Source organism: Monopterus albus, unplaced genomic scaffold, assembly GCF_001952655.1.
Source record: "Monopterus albus unplaced genomic scaffold, M_albus_1.0 scaffold10.1, whole genome shotgun sequence".
NCBI classification, from domain to species: Eukaryota; Metazoa; Chordata; class Actinopteri; order Synbranchiformes; family Synbranchidae; genus Monopterus; species Monopterus albus.
Window position 1 is genome coordinate 1,236,633 of NW_018127890.1, and position 19,213 is coordinate 1,255,845.

The 19,213-nt window shown below is 41.5% G+C and overlaps 1 protein-coding gene across 1 annotated transcript in view; it reads right to left on the reverse strand.

Annotated features, from left to right (window-relative positions):
- The window catches only part of ush2a (Usher syndrome 2A (autosomal recessive, mild)), a 208,689-nt gene that overhangs the window by 170,486 nt on the left and 18,990 nt on the right, over window positions 1-19,213 (reverse strand). Inside the window, 10 exon segments of the mRNA XM_020589916.1 lie at window positions 454-661; window positions 2,329-2,459; window positions 2,862-3,057; window positions 8,272-8,365; window positions 10,644-10,865; window positions 12,303-12,517; window positions 13,949-14,138; window positions 14,563-14,664; window positions 15,389-15,452; window positions 18,093-18,234. Coding sequence (XP_020445572.1) covers window positions 454-661; window positions 2,329-2,459; window positions 2,862-3,057; window positions 8,272-8,365; window positions 10,644-10,865; window positions 12,303-12,517; window positions 13,949-14,138; window positions 14,563-14,664; window positions 15,389-15,452; window positions 18,093-18,234 — 1,564 coding nt within the window.

Sequence of the window (19,213 nt, forward strand, 5' to 3'; positions counted from 1 at the left end):
ACCTGATCAGTGTTTGATTGTTGTGTCTTGTTGCTTTTCTTCTTTTGTCTCTCCTCTATCCACTCACCCCAACCGGTCGAGGCAGAAGGCCGCCCACCAAGAGCCGGGGTCTGTCGGAGGTTTCTTCCTTTAAAGGGAGTTTTTCCTCCCCACTGTCGCCAAGTGCTTGCTCAAGGGGGATTTGTTGGGTTTTCCCTATGTAATAATATTGATAACAGTAAGGTCTAGACCTTACTTTGTATAGTGTCCTGAGATGACTTTTGTTGTGATTTGGCGCTATACAAATAAAATTTGATTTGATTTGATTTGATTTGACCATTCTCTGTTAGTTCCTGGCCAACAGGTGGAAAGACGAGGCAGTGGCATGTACGAGCACATGTATTTCACTCCTCAAGATTCTCAGATATTACAGCAAAAAAACCCTGTTCTGAAGTGTGTCAGTGGTCTGCTCACCTGTGACATGAGATTTACACCAGCACTGTCCCGTGGCCTGGTTACAGCTTTGAACTGCTTCTGTTGAGTTGCTGATGATGCCAATGCCACTGCACTTACAGCGAATGCAGCCATGTGGATATGAGGCTTTGAGACCATACCAACCAGGCAAACAGTCTGCACAGCGCCGACCTGTTACTGCAGCTTTACACTGACACTGACCTCCTACCTGGAGGCAAGAAACACAGGAGAGAGAGGGAGATGCAGGGAAGAAAAGAAAAAACAAGACAAGGGCAGTAAGAGAAAGGACAGAACTTAAATCAAATTTTTTACTTGTCAAATTCATGTTAACCCTTAACACCCAGTCTACCTTTCAAATGAATGTAAAATACAGTGCCTTGCGAAAGTATTCGGCCCCCTTGAACTTTGCGACCTTTTGCCACATTTCAGGCTTCAAACATAAAGATATAAAACTGTAATTTTTTGTGAAGAATCAACAACAAGTGGGACACAATCATGAAGTGGAACGAAATTTATTGGATATTTCAAACTTTTTTAACAAATAAAAAACTGAAAAATTGGCCGTGCAAAATTATTCAGCCCCCTTAAGTTAATACTTGGTAGCGCCACCTTTTGCTGCGATTACAGCTGTAAGTCACTTGGGGTATGTCTCTATCAGTTTTGCACATCGAGAGACTGAAATTTTTGCCCATGCCTCCTTGCAAAACAGCTCGAGCTCAGTGAGGTTGGATGGAGAGCATTTGTGAACAGCAGTTTTCAGTTCTTTCCACAGATTCTCGAGTGGATTCAGGTCTGGACTTTGACTTGGCCATTCTAACACCTGGATATGTTTATTTGTGAACCATTCCATTGTAGATTTTGCTTTATGTTTTGGATCATTGTCTTGTTGGAAGACAAATCTCCATCCCAGTCTCAGGTCTTTTGCAGACTCCATCAGGTTTCCTTCCAGAATGGTCCTGTATTTGGCTCCATCCATCTTCCCATCAATTTTAACCATCTTCCCTGTCCCTGCTGAAGAAAAGCAGGCCCAAACCAGGATGCTGCCACCACCATGTTTGACAATGGGGATGGTGTGTTCAGGGTGATGAGCTGTGTTGCTTTTACGCCAAACATAACGTTTTGCATTGTTGCCAAAAAGTTCGATTTTGGTTTCATCTGACCAGAGCACCTTCTTCCACATGTTTGGTGCGTCTCCCAGGTGGCTTGTGGCAAACTTTAAACAACACTTTTTATGGATATCTTTAAGAAATGGCTTTCTTCTTGCCACTCTTCCATAAAGGCCAGATTTGTGCAGTATACGACTGATTGTTGTCCTATGGACAGAGTCTCCCACCTCAGCTGTAGATCTCTGCAGTTCATCCAGAGTGATCATGGGCCTCTTGGCTGCATCTCTGATCAGTCTTCTCCTTGTATGAGCTGAAAGTTTAGAGGGACGGCCAGGTCTTGGTAGATTTGCAGTGGTCTGATACTCCTTCCATTTCAATATTATCACTTGCACAGTGCTCCTTGAGATGTTTAAAGCTTGGGAAATCTTTTTGTATCCAAATCCGGCTTTAAACTTCTCCACAACAGTATCTCGGACCTGCCTGGTGTGTTCCTTGTTCTTCATGATGCTCTCTGCGCTTTAAACAGACCTCTGAGACTATCACAGTGCAGGTGCATTTATACGGAGACTTGATTACACACAGGTGGATTCTATTTATCATCATTAGTCATTTAGGTCAACATTGGATCATTCAGAGATCCTCACTGAACTTCTGGAGAGAGTTTGCTGCACTGAAAGTAAAGGGGCTGAATAATTTTGCACGCCCAATTATTCAGTTTTTTATTTGTTAAAAAAGTCAACAATTATGAGCCGTTTGTGTCTGTGTGTACCTGGGCACATTCCAGGCTGCCGCCGACTGTCCCGGCAGTGTGACAGTTGCAGGGCCGACACACATCGACTGAAGTGAGATCAGATTCCTCAAGTCTGAAAAAGCCACTCATGCACAGCTCACAATTCTTACCTGATGGTGAGAGAGGCAAATGGGGTGAAACAGAAAAGAAGACCAGGGAAACGGTGGAGCCCACAGAGATAAACAGTTTCAACCTTATTTGTCTGCTTGGGAAAAATGATTTCGCAGAATCATGAAAACATGCAGTAAGTGGCTCGACACGTCATAATCACAAATATACACATTTGTAAAACAACATTCAGAATGACTGCTGCCACCACTTCTAATCACTAACATAACACTTTCCCTTCTTGTACATTACGGGGAATGTCTAAAATAACAAGGATTAAATAGCATCTCATCTGTTATCATTTTAAAATGCTTTAATATTAATAAAACCTAAAATGCATTTTAAAATGTATTTTTATTTAGTTGTTCTAAAAAGGAAAGCTTAAACTGTAGCTCACACAGTACCTGTGGTGTTGTGCATGCAGCTGTCACAGACGCCTCCTCCTCCTCGATAATGCCCATCTGGTTGGTCATCAGCTCGGACATCGTAGTGACAGGAGACGGCATGTCCGTGACATTTGCAAGGCCGGCAGTTCATAGGCTGGAGTTGGTCACCTGACCTGAATGGCTTGTCATTATAGAGGGGTGCACAACGCTGACACTGTATAAAAGTCAAACATAAAAAACAAAAAACATGACAAGAGATCGGGTGCATTTCCAAACATTTGTAAAACGCATATGAAAAGAATATTAAAAACAGTGCATTTACTGAAAATAACTGTGTGCACAGACAAATGGTCCCATGACAAGTGAAACGCTTCCTTTCATGGAACAAAGACTGATGCAGACATGTGAGAAGCAGAAAAACAAAAAAACACATCTGTGGTCTTTGTAAATCTAAATCTAGAGAGAGAGAAGAATAACACACAAAGAAAACAGAGGTATTTTCTACGATATAATAAGAAACCAGTACATTAACACACGCTTATGCGCACACACAGCATAGGGAAGTCAGACCACTAATGAGGAGTGACTTTCAACAGGCAGTGCTCCCACAAAGACCAACCTTCCTGTCAAAACAAACACACCAAGCTGTGTGCAGCAGGGAAGAGTTGAAAAAATGATATAAAAATGCATTTTTCTGTAGCTGTGAGCAGCCGAGGCAGAAGCAGCAAGTACAAGCCCTTTGATTTTGTTCAGCAGTCAGTACAAATTATGGTGGACAAGGGGGGCATCAGATGATGGGATTAAAAATGTATTAAAAAAAAAAAAAGAAAACACAGGAGTTCCTCCCATGTGTGACACATGCAGACCTGTTCTGGGCTTATTATGTATGACACACATCGGGGGGAGGCAGGGGGAGGACAGGGGAGGGAGAGAGCATAGATAGAAATAGTGAAAAGAGGCTTCTATTTTGTACACTAGAGACAAGGGAGCAGAGGACAGGAAAGACAGAAAAGTGATGTGAACAGAAATGACTGAAAAAATGTGTGTGAGCAAGACCTGGGGTGGAAAACGGAGGCAGTGAAAAGAGAGAGAGAGACAATAAGAACACCAATAAAATCAATGTTAATGTGGAGAACAACCCACGTGCAGCTACGGTACAATACATCTCATAAAATGTCACACAACATCGTGTCCCCAGCAGTTCTCCTCACACCGGGAGAGGAGAGTGTCTCTCGGGATGTGATTCCACAGGAGCGCAGGGCTGTTTGCATGTTTCTGTCTGTTCTGTCTGCCATGCTGTTTGGCCTCTGGTCTATACCAACAGTTACTACCCGCCTCTCTGTTCGGATGTGCATCTGTCTTTTTGTGTGCCTGCCTGTCTCTGTGCAGCCTCGGTGCCCCAAAATGTTTAACTTATCAAAGGTACTTTTCTTTCTGCAAGAGAACGCTCTCACTACGCCTCACCCGCTGGGGATGAGTAGAAGAGTGAGATGTAGTGATTTCTCCTCTCCCATGTCTGTTTCTCTGCATTTCCCTTTTCTCTCCTCTAGCCCTGCACCTCTTCCACCTTCCCACACTTCCTTCTTCTCCTGTCTTTCTGAAAAACAAATCTCTGTATATCTCTCCTGGTTTCCCACTTCTCCCCTTCCTCGCTCGCTTCCCCCATCTCTACCGTCCCCCAAACTGTTTGTTCTCATAGCTACGGTGAGTATGTGAGCAGGAAATATTACCATACCAAATGAAAGGGAGGGTTTTTGTCTTTCTTCTCTTTTCTTTTCATTCAACATTGCATTACCTTCCCTCTTTCCCAGCCTGCTAATTAGTCGAGGGACCAGTGTTGGGGAGTTAAAACAGGAGCGCACTGTCATTCTTTTCTTCATATAAAAGGTATTGATGGTGCCCCATCCCTCGCACACAGTACCAGCAGCAAAAACAACAACACATACCGAAAACGGCATTTACATGATTTTAATTCTTGTTTTTGTGTTTCTGCACATGATCAGCCCACTGTAACGTTATATTTACGAAAAACGAAGTCGATCAGTTTGCTGTGCTGATGCCAGGGCAGGTCTGTCAGCACTTTATAAATAGCCTGACTCGTAACTCAATCAACACTTTCCTAGCAAAACACACTGTTTACTTATGGAGTAAATCAGAATAAGGCAAACTGTGGAGTCAAAGTAAATAAAAAAGCATTAAGTGCAACAGGTATTGCTTGTAATGTGATGACTTGTTTTTCTCCCTTTGAAAGTATCATTTAACACGTAAAGTGAAAGCCAGCATGTGTGTGTCTGTGTGTGTGTCTTAGACCAGGAACTAGAGGAAGTGATAGCATCTTATTTTCACTCTGAATGTTTCGACAAAACCTGCTGAGTGAGGAGGCTGCTCTAATGGATATGTGGACATTCAGATGGCCTGTCACAAGCGTCTGCGTATGTGTGTCTGTGTGTAAAAAGCTGCTGGGGCAACCCATCCTATCCTAAATGCCATTACCAATTTCACGCTCTCACTGGAAAGGTCACCCCACTGGCATGTGTGTGTGTACATGGTCGTGTTGTGTATATCTGGAGTTAACCCGGTTAACCCCAGCACAGGTGAAAATCTGCTGCGGCTGCACACTTTAGCAACAGAGATCCTGGGCAACGCTGCTTAACGTCACTAGCCATCAATATCTATCACACACACACACGCACATACTGTGTTTTCATTCTTTGTGGGGACTTTACATTGACTTGCTATCATTTCCTGTAGACTTATCCTAACCTTTACCATAACCACTACTTGCCTAACACCTAACCTCACCCAAACATCAAATCATGTTGCCACCCTAAAATCCAGTGATTTCCTTGTGAGGACCAGCCTCTGGGAGGCACAGGGAGAACAGGCAGACTCTGCACAGAAAGGCCTCAGCTCAGCCTGGGCTCAAACCAAGAACCGTCTTGTTGTGAGGTAATAGTGCTAACCACTGCACCACAACGCTGCCCCCGGGAGGTAGTAGTTCCCCTAGTACCTTACAGCGCTCTGGATGGCAAGTAATTGCTGTTTCTGCAGCGGTAGGTGCTTTATGGGGCTGGGTCGCTACAAGATACACCAATACAAGAAATGGCAGTCACCTGCTGCCCAGTGCAACAGAACAGCACCAGTGGTCCTACAAATTAAACTCCTCTGTATAATCCTAACGTTCAACACTATTCTTGATCTGCATTTCAGAACTCAAAACTCTCACTGCTTGGTTTAAACTCTTGGGATGATGCACATAAACAGGTGCACACACACACAAAACATTCACACAATTTGTTGATCAGGCTGCAGCTACAAACAGCCTGGATGTAACTCTCTCCCATGCCTTAGGGTGTGGACTGAGAACCACACAAACTAGATTTAAAAAAGGGTAGTGGGGAGTGTTTTTAAATCTTATCAAGATGACATATTTACTTCTGTAACAATATTATCTGTAACAATAATATTGGGCAACATTAAATCTGAAAAAAATTCGTCAAATGACTATATAGCTTTCAGACATGAGTGAGTCCGTCATGCAGAGATGTACAGAGTGACAGAAAGAAAGATCAAGCCTGACACAAAGTGCATGTAAAAAAAAAAGAATCAAAAGACAGAGTGAGAAAGTGAGCAAGTGTGTGTGCTTTTGTGTGCATGTGTGTAAGAGAGTTTAAGTGTGTGTCTTCCAAGGCCCCCGTTGATCATCTTGACACATGTCTGAGCATTTCTGTCACTTTAATGTCACTGTGGAAATTCTGCAGATTAGTACAACATCCGTCATGGTGCTGGGCCGATCCAAGTCAACAGAACGCATGCAATATTAAACACTAATATTCCCCACAGCCTTTTATGCTCCAACATTACAGAGACAGAAGAAAGGTCCTGAATATTCACTCAGAGAGATGACATGGACAGGTCTGGGAGAAGAGTGCACACAGGCGCACGCACACACAAAGATGATCACGTAAAAAGGACTTGGGTATAGACATATACACGTGTTGAACACACTCCTCTCACAGAAGCGTAGCTCCAGTAGAGATTCATTTACACAGAACATACACACAAATGCATCCATATTGCTTATTTCCAATTCATCTCTAGGAAACAAAAGAATTACTGTATGTAGGAGTGAGAAGGAAAGAAAGCGACCAGAAAAGCCTGAGGCTGTAAGAAAATGGAGAAAATAGAGTCAAGCAGGAATTCATTAAATACTTAGAAAGTGCAGCAATAAAGAGTGAGGGGGATGTAGAGAAAACGGCTGAGTGAAATGAAGCGAAAGGCAAACAGAGAGAGAAAGAGAGCTGATTAGAGATGCATGCTGAGGGAATGTCATTGTTCTAGTCGATTTGCGACATTATTTAAACTGAGACCCGGGAGAGAAAGACAGAGTGTGAGAGAGGGAGAGTGATCGACAAAGAGACGAAGACGGAGGTGGGACAGGGTCCCACGGAGAGGCAGGAAAAATGCAGGGGCTGTGAAACAGTAAAAGAGAGAGGTTTTTCCTGGCTTATTCTGGATGACAATATTACCTGACAGTGTCCAATTATTGTGTGTATGTGTTTCTATAATAACTTTTATTTCAAGACAAAAACTCTTAAATGTGAGTGTGTGTGTAGGAGGGTGCTTGTTATTATATTCAGTCAGTGCAGTCCCAGTCTTTTCAGGTTTAACTTGAACTTTTCCCACCCACAAAGTAATGTAAAAACAAAGAAACCTGCTGTAGATCCCTCCACAGCAGAGATCCCTCTGTCACAGTACTCATCACCCGACCTTTACACGAGTCCTGTATCCACAGGGCTGATGTCAGCTGTCACAACACTGAATTATTTTAAATGATGTACAAATTTTATTTACAAGTTTAACAACATTAAATGTAATGTCTTATTTTGCAGCTGGGATGCACTGATAGCTGTCCATTAACCAAAATGTCAGGTTCCAAGCAGAGCCACCTGAGCCTACTGGTATACAGCATCTGTCCAAAGCACAAACATTTACTCCACCTAATCAATTTCTCTGCAAATTACGAATAAAGCACCTTTCTACTGGACAAAAAAGAAAAATATTTTGCAGAGGAGATGTTCCAATAAATATGTGTGTGCTCTATGTCGATAAGAAGGAAAAGCACTTAAGACCATGAGGAGACTCTCCCCAGGAGGATCCCTCTGTGCTCAGTGTGTGTTTATATGCCAGAACATGACATCTGATGCTGAACATTATTATAACTAGGAATGACAATTCATATAGAAAACTATGGAATAAATGAAACGTGTGTGTGTGTGTCAACATGACCTGGCTTTAACTTCACAACAGTACAATACTGTATAAAACACTAACAGGAGGCATCCACCTCTAGACTTACAACTTACATACAAGGTTATCATTACCAGTGGGGTCTGAATGGTTTTATTATGACAGGTTTGTTACTCACGTTGTTTCCCTCTGCATGGCTCTCAGGCAGACACAGACAGCGGTAGGGCGTCACGCTGGTATCACAGTGGTCTGCGTGGCCGTGACACTCGCATCTGGCCAGATGACAAAGAAAGGGAGAGGAAGGGAGCAAAAGAAAGAGAGGAAGATGTTAAAACTGTGCTGTACAAATCTGTCAATTAGAGAATCTATTACAAAAAAAACATGCAACAACAAAAAGGTAAGTAAACAACATCACAAAGGCTTCTTCATAGTTTGTGGCAACCTCCTTCGTCCATGGAACAGCAGCGGTGCCATTAGGAAGTTCCCATTCAACATTTATAAATGCCATACTGAGAATTATCAGAGCAACATAACGGGCTGCAGACAGCCCTCTCTCTCTCTCTCTCTCTCTCTCTCTCTCACACACACACACACACACATACGCTACACAACAGTCTTAATTATTAATTCAGATATTCTGCTCCTTTCTCTCGTTCACTCTTCATCTGTGTATCCTCTCACCTCTTGCTCTCTTTATGTCACTCTCTCTTACAGGTTGGCTAGATGAATCAAACTTGAACCACAGAGGCACGTCTGATTTGTGGTGACCGCAACTTTAATGCCTTGGAGATTAAAGCAACGATTTGATCCGACTTATGTAAAACTGAAGTGACAAGAAAATGCAAGATAACTTATAGACCAATATAATTCATTTTCTATGTCATCATAGTATAACAGAAAAGTTGTGCATTTAAAATGTGTAGAAACAACTGTTCCTGAGCAATGATAGCCTCCAAAGCTCAACAGAAGAGGGTATCATCTAAAAAACAACTTCTATAAAAGTAAAAAAGGAGTCTCTCATCCAAAAAGCACGGTAAAAAATCACTGTAGCAGGTGAAAAATATGCCACAATGAGGCTGAACAAAGGAGAGATGCAAAGTGCTGTTTGGCTTGTGGCCTCCCTTAAATGACATTAAACGTTAGTTATCCAACCTTACATATGCACAAATAAAGACACTTTCAACCCCAAGCTCATGTGCACAAACCCTCACCCTTTTCTATGTTAATGACATTAGGGAATTTGGTTATTAATTCATTTTGTTCAACCATCCTCATGTTGTGCTGATGTCAAACAAACAATAAACACACAGGCCCCAGTGTCAAATATATTACATACACTAGCCTTCTAGCCAGGGTATACTTTACTCTCCTAGAAATATTTTTACTGACATCAATATGATCAAATTCATATATGTACAATGTACTAACATTGTACATATGAAGAATAGCGTCCTAATAAAGTGACAATGTGCTCCCAGTCTGGGTAAATAACTCATGTAAAACTACTAGAGCAAGATCAATAAACTGGCATGGGTCGATATTAACTTACTGCTGATACTGTACATCTGTATCTGTGCATTTGTCGGCTACCGAGAAGTGCTGTACAGAAATGCCAAAAATGTCCGCCTACATTATGTGTTTATAGTGTTTGCTACATTTACACAGAATGAAGAGAGATGAAAGAAAAATGAACGAGAAGAGGGGGATGAGGAGGGATGAAGAATGCACAGATGAGATTTCAGTAGCTCGAAATCTGTTTCTCCTACTTCACTGTAACAAGCTAATTAAAACAGCTTAGAGGGAAGGAGAGGAAGAGAAAGAGTTAGAGATGATTGCCTCCTGCATAATCCTCTAATTACCAGAGTCATAAAAAACAGTCCCTCTGTCAGTCTCATGAAGAGATGTGTTCACAATTACTCTCTGAAAGCTCTGCTGAAACTAAACAGTCTGTCAAAATATTTTTCTAGATGTCAAACTGTGCTCACACAAATTGAAATTATGCTGCATACAGTGGCTCCTCTACATTACAGTAATTAGTGAAATTGTAATCGCTTACAGAAATAACGGTAAAGACACTTATAGGGCTGCCGCCCTGAAAGTCGACTATTTAAATGATTAATTGAGGGACCAATCGACTGAGACATTTGTAGTCGAACCTTTGTTTTTATTTTATTACCTCCATCAAGGAGGTTATGTTTTTGGTTCTGTGTGTGTGTTGGTTAGCAGGATTACTGACAAACAGCTGGATGGATCATCTGCATACTTGGCACAAACACTGGTGAGGACCAACTCTAGAAGTGATTAGATTTTGGCTGAAAAAGGTCAGAGGGCAGAAAAAAAAAACAAACAAAAAAATCCCCCATCAGCCCTAGACACAGAATACAACAGCCATGCATTGTAAGATATAAACACTACTGTATGCTTAGCTATATTTGAGACATAGAAAAGATTAACTCATTTATCATGACAACAACTCGTACACCACCACCAACTTTCAGAAACAGATGCTACTTACAGTGGATCTCTGGGTCAACATGTGTAACTCCTCACCTGCCGCTGATTGTGATCTCACTGATGCCATAGTATCTGTGTCGCTGGTTCACCCCAGCAGCTCTGGTGTGGTACTGCCCATGCAGGTGCAACCTGACCTGGGTGGCTTGTGCCATCTTCTGCAGAGTGGGAGTGTGGTAGAAGTCCTTATAGCCTGGCCTCAGGTTGGGCTGTGGGGTCAGCAGACTGAACGTGATGTTGCCTCCTGAGAAGGGCACATCGCTGGAAGGCAGCAAACACAGACACACTTTAAAACAACTGAGCCCGAACAAAAAAGTAAAAAAATGGTTTTTTAAATCAAATTTCGTCAAAATGTTTTGTGATCATGATGGAAAGGTCTATTTTTGATGTTAAATTATGTTTTAACCGAGCAGATGTAGGAGTAGTAAAATTTTCACATGTAAAAAGTACAAAAGAGCTGGACCGATATCAGTCAGGCTGATATCCCAGCCGATGTCAGATTAATGCAAATATATTGGTAGAAGAACTGTAAACGACTTCTATGAAAACACTGAGGCACACTTACATTTATCCTGCCACACACTCCAGCAGGCTCAGAGCAGGCCATGTCTCATGCATGACCGAATAAATCTTGCAAGAAAAAAAATAAATCTTGCACGATCAAAGACAATGATCTTTTTGGTATAATTATCAATCACCAATATCACAGAGAGTGTTATTATGTTGTCAGTGTGAGGTTCAATTGCTCTTATGAATATGCACAACTATGCCAGGAAAGGTTGTCTAATATCATTTGTCAGACAAGTGAAAAATAAGCAATGAGAACATAATCTGTGATCTATCCATACCTGTTCTATCTAGTGCCAACGGAGGCCTTGATACAAGCAGCTATGCCAAGATTTAGTGTTTGAATGTGTGTTTGTGTGAGACTTTGCTCCAAGCCTAGTTCTCAGTCTACTGCCAATCGAGAGCCTGATGCTGCTCATGTGCCAAGGTAACACTGTAGGCGGTTAGTTTGATAAATCTAGTCACTGAAAAAGTGCCTGTGTGTGTTTATTCTATATAGTATCTGTGTAATGGTAGGTGTTTGATTTCCTTGGATTTCTTGTGACCTGTGTTTTGTGCATGTTAGGACTAACACGCATGTGCGCATAAATGTACATTTATGGCTTTTATGATTCTAGGCCGTTGCAGATGGGAATATCAGTCTGTGGCCAGACACCTCTTCATTTGACTAACGACATATTATGGGCAAGATCCTATTTCAAATTTCACAAACAGTATCTCACTGTATTAAGCAACTGTTGAACAAGCAGAAGACAAACTTCTGATGTTTTTGCTGCTTTGCACGCTGCCGGTCCTCTTTTCGACCCTAAGCCAATATAAGCACGTTTACACATTGACCATTTTTCTAATTTTACAGAACTGTTGTGAATGAGCTGAAAACAAACGCTAATTTTATGTCGAGTATAATCAACTATGTCTTAAAAAACATTTTTGTAGCTTTCGACCAGCTCCACCCACCAAATTTTAGAGTGTTGGATTGAAATCTGTATCAGTAGACATGTAACATAAAAGAACTCGGATCAAGATCGAGGACAAAAACAAACTAATGTTAACAGTATTTTTAGTGCAAAGTTGTTGTGAATATAGTCAAACACCACACATTATTCTCCACCCACACACGCTCACACCTACCTGGGCAGCTGCAGACAGTTCACAGAGTCAGGTCGCAGTAAAGGCCCGTTGTTCTGCATTTCAAACACACTACAGTCCCTAGCCATATACTGCCAGTCCGACCAGGGCTGTTCTGTGGCGGTGCCGCTCTGGGGTTCTGTGAGGTCAAGCCTCCGTCTTTGGATCAGAACTGATTCGGGCAAAAGGCTGTCAAACCTAACTATAACGTAGAATACCTGGAGAAGGGAGAGGTACAAGTTAGCATGAATAGGTGCATGCGATCCAAAACAGCAGACATGCACTAAATCATCCCACAGGGAAGCCTTAAATGTTCAGACTTTGACACTGTGTAACATGTATTTTCAAGGCCATAGTAAATAGTGTTACTGTTTTGCATTGCATTAATCTGAGGTGTCACTAGGTTTTTGCCCCCTCATGTTTGTAATGGTACAGACAAAACATCAGGATACTGCTCGGTCACTGCGCGCTGTCCTGTGAAGCCTTAAACTTGTTCAAATGGTAAAAATGTAATTTTGGTTCTGAGCCATTACTTCTCTATGGACAACCTAAAATTATAATTAAGTTTTTTTTATTTTTTAACAGACAGCCCTCACACAACACACAGACACATATTTACACAATGGCACATAGTGTAACATAAACCATGCCGATGCCTGTGTGTAGGTGTGGTTGTGTGTTAGGTGTTATCTGCCCCACTGGGTTACACAGCAGGGAGCGCGGTAAGCCACCACCACTGCACAAACCCATACACACATTAACACACAGAGCCTGAACTTCAGAAAGTGTCTTTAATCTGGGGACTTGAGTTGAGAGACCACATCACGACAGCTCCCAGAATCCTACCCACACTCACATGCACTTCAGAGAGAAGAGGACTTAGTCTTTTGACAACCCCAAAACCGACAATGCCCAAATCCAGCGCTCTCTCTCTCTCTCTCTCTCTGCAGTGCTTAGAAAGAGGATGAAATTACTGTTCACTGCAAACACACAGACAGTGCACGGCATTGTGTTTGCATTGTAACATTTCAAATGTACACTCCACAGTGACAGAATTTAGTGTTCTGTCCAACCCAAAGTAGCTACTGTAACAACAAACAAGCAGGCACAGTGACCTAGAATAACCCCAGGTTGCTGTTGAACCGACTGGATCCACAACTCACAACTGAAAATCCTACTCTTGGGTAGTTATGTGCAGAGTAAAAACTGCAAAGCTGCATGAATCTGTGACAGCTCAACTACAGTAAATAATCGATCTAAACGCATAAAAGGTGGATGGGATTCAACACATGGTTGGTGTGTGGAAGTGGAATCAGTGTCCAAAGTTGATGCACACAGAATGTACGTATACTGTGAGGATCAAACCCAAGGCCTGACAGCTACACAATGATACAGTATCTTTACTAGCAACTGTGTTCAGAGTGGAAATATCCTCATCCACAGGGTATAAGTGTGTATGGAGTAATGATCCAGTTCCAACTCCAAGACACTGTTTCCACCATTATTACAGTCCAGAAAATGGTACATTCTTGAGAGTGGCCTTTCAAAATTAACTAAACCTAATGACTAGTTAATATATTTGCACATCTGTGTGTCTGCTTGTCATGGCTTATTGTGTGTGTGTGTATTCATAGATGAATACATCTTGCCTGGTACTGTCCATTAACCAAGTCCACTGTAACAGTGACACCTTCATCCAGTTCCTGTGTAGTCATGACCTTAGAAAGCCATGCGGTGCCCATGTCCTGGTCATTGATATAGCTGAGTGGGTGAGTGTTAGGGTCCAGTCTTAAGACTCTGTCACTGGTGGTGTCCTCAACAGCATTAGGAATGCAGTATCTGTAACAGTGACATTGTATAGGTATACAATAATACCAGTTACAGTAAATCAGCTGAACTGTAGTAGAGTCTGGCTTAATTTTACATTTTACAATTAAACCAAAGTAGCTACTGTAACAATGAACGAGCAGGCAAAGGATGTGGACACAGTGACCTAGAATAACCCAAGGTTACTGTTGATCTGACTGGATCCACAACTCACAACAGACGGAAAATCCTGCTCTTTAGTAGCTGTGTGTAGAGTAAAACCTGCAAAGCTGCATGAATCGGTGACCATCAACACTTAAGACTATCATAATCACTGTATAGACTAAATCCTTAAAGAGACAGGGGCACAAACAGTCTTTTCAAAAGGCAAACCTGACTTTCAATTAAACTATTTAGTGTAGTTATTGTATAAGCACATCAGAAGTTGACATCGTACCTCTCAACTAAAGGGTGCACTCTGGGGTGACTGGGAGGACAGCGACACTCTGACTGGGTATGGAGCTCGGGCAGAGCTCCTGAGTACAACTCCACTATTTCCCTAATAAATCAAGAAACAGTAAAGTATATTTATCCATAACATGGCACTAAAGATAATTAAAATCCCATCCCATGTTTATTATTAAAAATAATAAAATAAAAAACAAAACAGGAATTCCAAAACATAGTTGATATGGACTATTAATACAATACATATGATACATAGGGCTGTGCAGTGATTGTGAGGATGAATAAAAATGAACAAACAAACAAGCCTGTATAACAACTTACTTTAAAATTAAATCTTAAAGCACCTGTTGAGGAGCTTTTAGCTGAACATTTGGAGCAAAGTGGAAAATCAAATGCTTAATTTGAAAGCTCAATCCGTCAATTTGTCTCTCCCATTCTTGATGAGACACACTTGTAAACTCCAAGTCCTTAAGTGAGTGCACAGCATCACTGGTAAGAAAAACACTAATTGCCTTGCATTGACTCATCAGGAAAATCCTTTGGAGGCAGTGTGGATCTTAAGATGCAACGATTAGCCTTCCTCTTCTTTTATCACTCCAAACTGTCCCTCTGCCCTTCTTGCTTTAATATATACGGTCTATTTCTCAATTTCTTTCCCCTTTAATCTTTCGATGGCTATAACTTCACCTCTTTTTACACTTTAAATCAAACATCCCTTACTTCCTATTTCTAACTTTCTCTTTCACAGCACAGTTCCTTTTTCCTCTCCAGATAGCTGCTCAATACTTGTCTCTGTCTCTCTATATCCAACTCACCTGTTGGTCAAAGTGGCAGGATAAAATCTAAAGTCCTGCATCCGTCCGATGAACTGATTAGACCCTGGAGAGATGAAAAGTGAGAAGCACATAAAGAATGTGTTAATGGGTTTGTACCGAGGGCAGTGGGTGAGAGGATTTCACAGTATTTAGTAGATTGTTTCTCGATACCAGCTAAGTGAGGCTGCTCACAATGGCCAAATTCAGAGCACAAAGCCAAACGGGATCTGCCACAGTCTTGTTTAATGGATTCATCACTTGGCCTGTAAATATCAGAATGTTGAGAAAATGCCCCTTACACATTTCCAGAGCCAAAGGTGATGCCTTTGCTTACTTGAGCTGTCTGAACAGCAGTAAATCAATTTCTTAAACTGTTCCAGATTAATCTCCTGCTTATCCAGCAACTAATCAATGAATGAATCAATGATTTATTTTAAGCTATAATAAATGTATATGTTGGTCTAACAAGTGACAGCCGGGATGCACTTGGGAACACACATTTTAGCTGGAAAACGGGAAGAAGTCTGATAAAGCCCACCGGGTGATGTTGAGAAGAAAACATCTGAAAAGACGACGCATATCAATTCTGCCAAGATGCTGAAGTGTCTTTACCAAGCAAACATACACTGGAACATCTCAAACATCTGTCCATACAGACATGGTTACTGGACTGTACACAAAAAACACCAAACACACATACAAAGACACAACCAAGCCCCCAACATCTCCACACACAACCACACATATGACAGTGTTGGACAGGACATGAGAGACCTACACAGATGACGATGCTGGTCCAAAAACAGCCCCAGTCTCTGAGCATCCAACAAACTTCTGTCTAGTCTGACAAGAACTCTTAGAAAACGGATAACGTCTCTGAGCGTCGACAGAAGCCCTGCCATGTCCAGCTTTGTCTTTGAAACGGAGAGTGTGCTTGAGTGTTTCCTGTGTGTATGCCAAAATAATCCTCACTTTACAGGGAGTGTATGAGTGTGTGCATGTATTTGCATTTGTGAGAGGCTTTGCCATGTTTGTGTAAAATGGAGTGAGAATGTTAGGAGATGTTGGTGTGTTAGAACAGTGTGTGGTTGTGCAGCCTCAGGCTTTGGCTCAGGATTTCTTTAGCGTGTGGAAATGGGATTATGCCTTCCTCTGAAAAGCACTCTCCCTATTGTTACTGGGATGATGCAAGGTATAAGCCTTAATTCTCTCTTCTCTGTGGTCTCTGTCTTCTCTCTCTGTTTCAAATTCTGTCATGTACCTGTATCTGTTTCCATTTTTTATGTTGTTAGAAATGATGACAAACTAGGTGTTATGTGTGATTTTTTTGTCTTTTTTCTGTCCTTCACCGGTCCTTAATATTGTATATTGTGTATACATTTACAGTGCAACCTGTGACTGCTTCAACTGTTCTCCTGTGGAAAAAATGACAGTATATGTTTGTGCCAGCAGGTTATTATGACCAAATGTTATGCATTTATACATTGGTATAACTTAATAACTTAATCCATCTGAAGAATAACCACTGATGCTGATGTAAAAGTAAAGTACACACTAAACCGTTTCCTGTGAACCCCCTGTGCATGTGAAGGCCATCTGAATGCAGCGTGGGAATGGCACTTTGCCACTAAAGAATTAATATACAGAAGATAATTAGTGTAAATGCACTGAATACTCACTCTAACAGCTGATGAAAACTTTCACCACAAATAGTACCAAAAATGTGGTTTGATTCATAGAAATCCTAAGGAAAATAACTTTAATGTCCCATGTTTCTGCAAATTGGCCACCACAACAGCTCATACATGTGGTAAAAAAAACTGAACCATACCACCAAATCAGTTCTCTCTATCAGTACTACTCTAAATCAGTAGCTAAGCTGATTCAGGACAAGTTAGTGTCTCTTTTGATACAAGTGATCAGGCTATCGCTTTAAAAACAATGAGGCTCTTCTCTTGACGACATCTCATTGTTCTTATCACACACTGTTTTCAGTTTGCAGGGTCCCAAAACCAGACACAGTTGTTAATTAATACATCTGAGCAGCATTTGCATAATCAATCCACTGATCTGAGTTCTAGACACAGCCCCCCAGCTTCAACACACACACACACACTCTCTCCTGAGCCAATCACTTGTATTGATCAACCCCTCTGATGTGATCTTCAGCTGATCAGATGCTACCTGCCGTGAACTAGGGATCAATGCCTGATATATGAGAAGAAAAACACTCGTTTATCACCCTGAAGATGAACGGATATCATTTTTCTCTCAATTTCTCTCCTATTAACTCTGATGTGGCTCTCAGGCACCACCAATCAATCACAGATATGGAGCTGAAAGGAGATCAAGGATGAGAGAAAAGGTGGAGTCAACGTCACTATACACAAACACAAGGTAAAAACAGATGGTGGGCCTGCTTTGCTATTCGAGGCTTCTGCTGCAGTATTAAACACTGGTAAATGATTATTGATGATCCTGGCAGAATAGAAACTGATGTGCATTTGATTGAATCTATGACTTTTTTTTTTAACTGTTTCATCATTTTTAAACATTTGGGAGATATTTTAAAACAGTACCCCTGGGAATTTGGATCCATATTTGGAAAATGTGGTAATGTAGTATTAAACTAATTTATCTTACCAAAAAACATGTTAAGTGAGTAAAGAGTATAAAAGAAAATATTTGTTTATAAAACAGTCACCATTACCATTGGAGCCCAGTCCCACCCACATGGTAGCATCCTCGCTGATATCAACAAGTCTGACACTCAGAGGTCGTGTGTCAAACGGTGTCTCGTCCTCCTCGAGCCCATTCAGGAAGACACTCGCATGTCTGTCGTGGACCTGGAAATCAAAGTGTGTAGTTTCAGTTTTAAACAGTGAACAGTGCATATTTTCATAGGAGAGCCATAAAGTGTCCTCACATTGTGACTTATCTACTAACTACTCATCTCATAATGAGCTATATTTATTAAGAAATCACTTTGTTTTGTCAGAGAACTTTTTCACTGTAGCATGAACACTTGACAAATTACCAAGCTGTCACTTGATAGATTACCAACATCTACAGCATATATGCTGTATACCAGGGAGCGGCCTAAGGGGAGGATGCAGCAGTAAAGGCCAAGCAGTAGGTTACTGCTGTAACACACAATGTTTCATAGAGAGAGAGGCATCTGCTCTGTGTGTGCATATGTGCATCTTTTTATAAAAGTGTGAGCACACACCACTGGTGCATGTGTGTGTGAATTATACATACAGCTAATCTTCCAGCTCATTTCTCCAGTAGCAGAAAGAGCCTCGGGCTAAACTGCCTCAGCCACAAATTAGCTTTCTGTTTGACCAAAAACCTCCTCTCCTCTCCCCTTTTCCGATCTGCTGCATGAATATTAAAAACCGCAGACAACACAGTCAAAGCAGGAGCAGCTCTCTTTCACATCAAACCCAGGCAAAAAGAAAGATACTTCCATAAGAGGGGCTTTCCCCCCCCGAAAAAAACTTTAATGTGCCCTGTCCCACACTCTCCCTTTACCCCATCTCCAAATCCCGTGTTTAGGAAACACACTGTGGGACCGCTGATAAACGTGACTCTCCCAGTCTTACCACACTCCCCCTCTCCTTCTTCATCTTTCTTGTCTCCCTCCTGGTCTGTTCCTCCTTGCTTTGTCCTCTCTCTTCTTCACGAGGTCATTTGATTCCTTCACCTTTTTTCTGTTTTTGAGTTTCTTACCTAATTTTCATTTGTCCTCTCTCTCTCTAGCCATGTTCATAACCATCTTTACTTTCTCTTCCCCCTCATTCACTTCTCCCTCTTCATCTCACT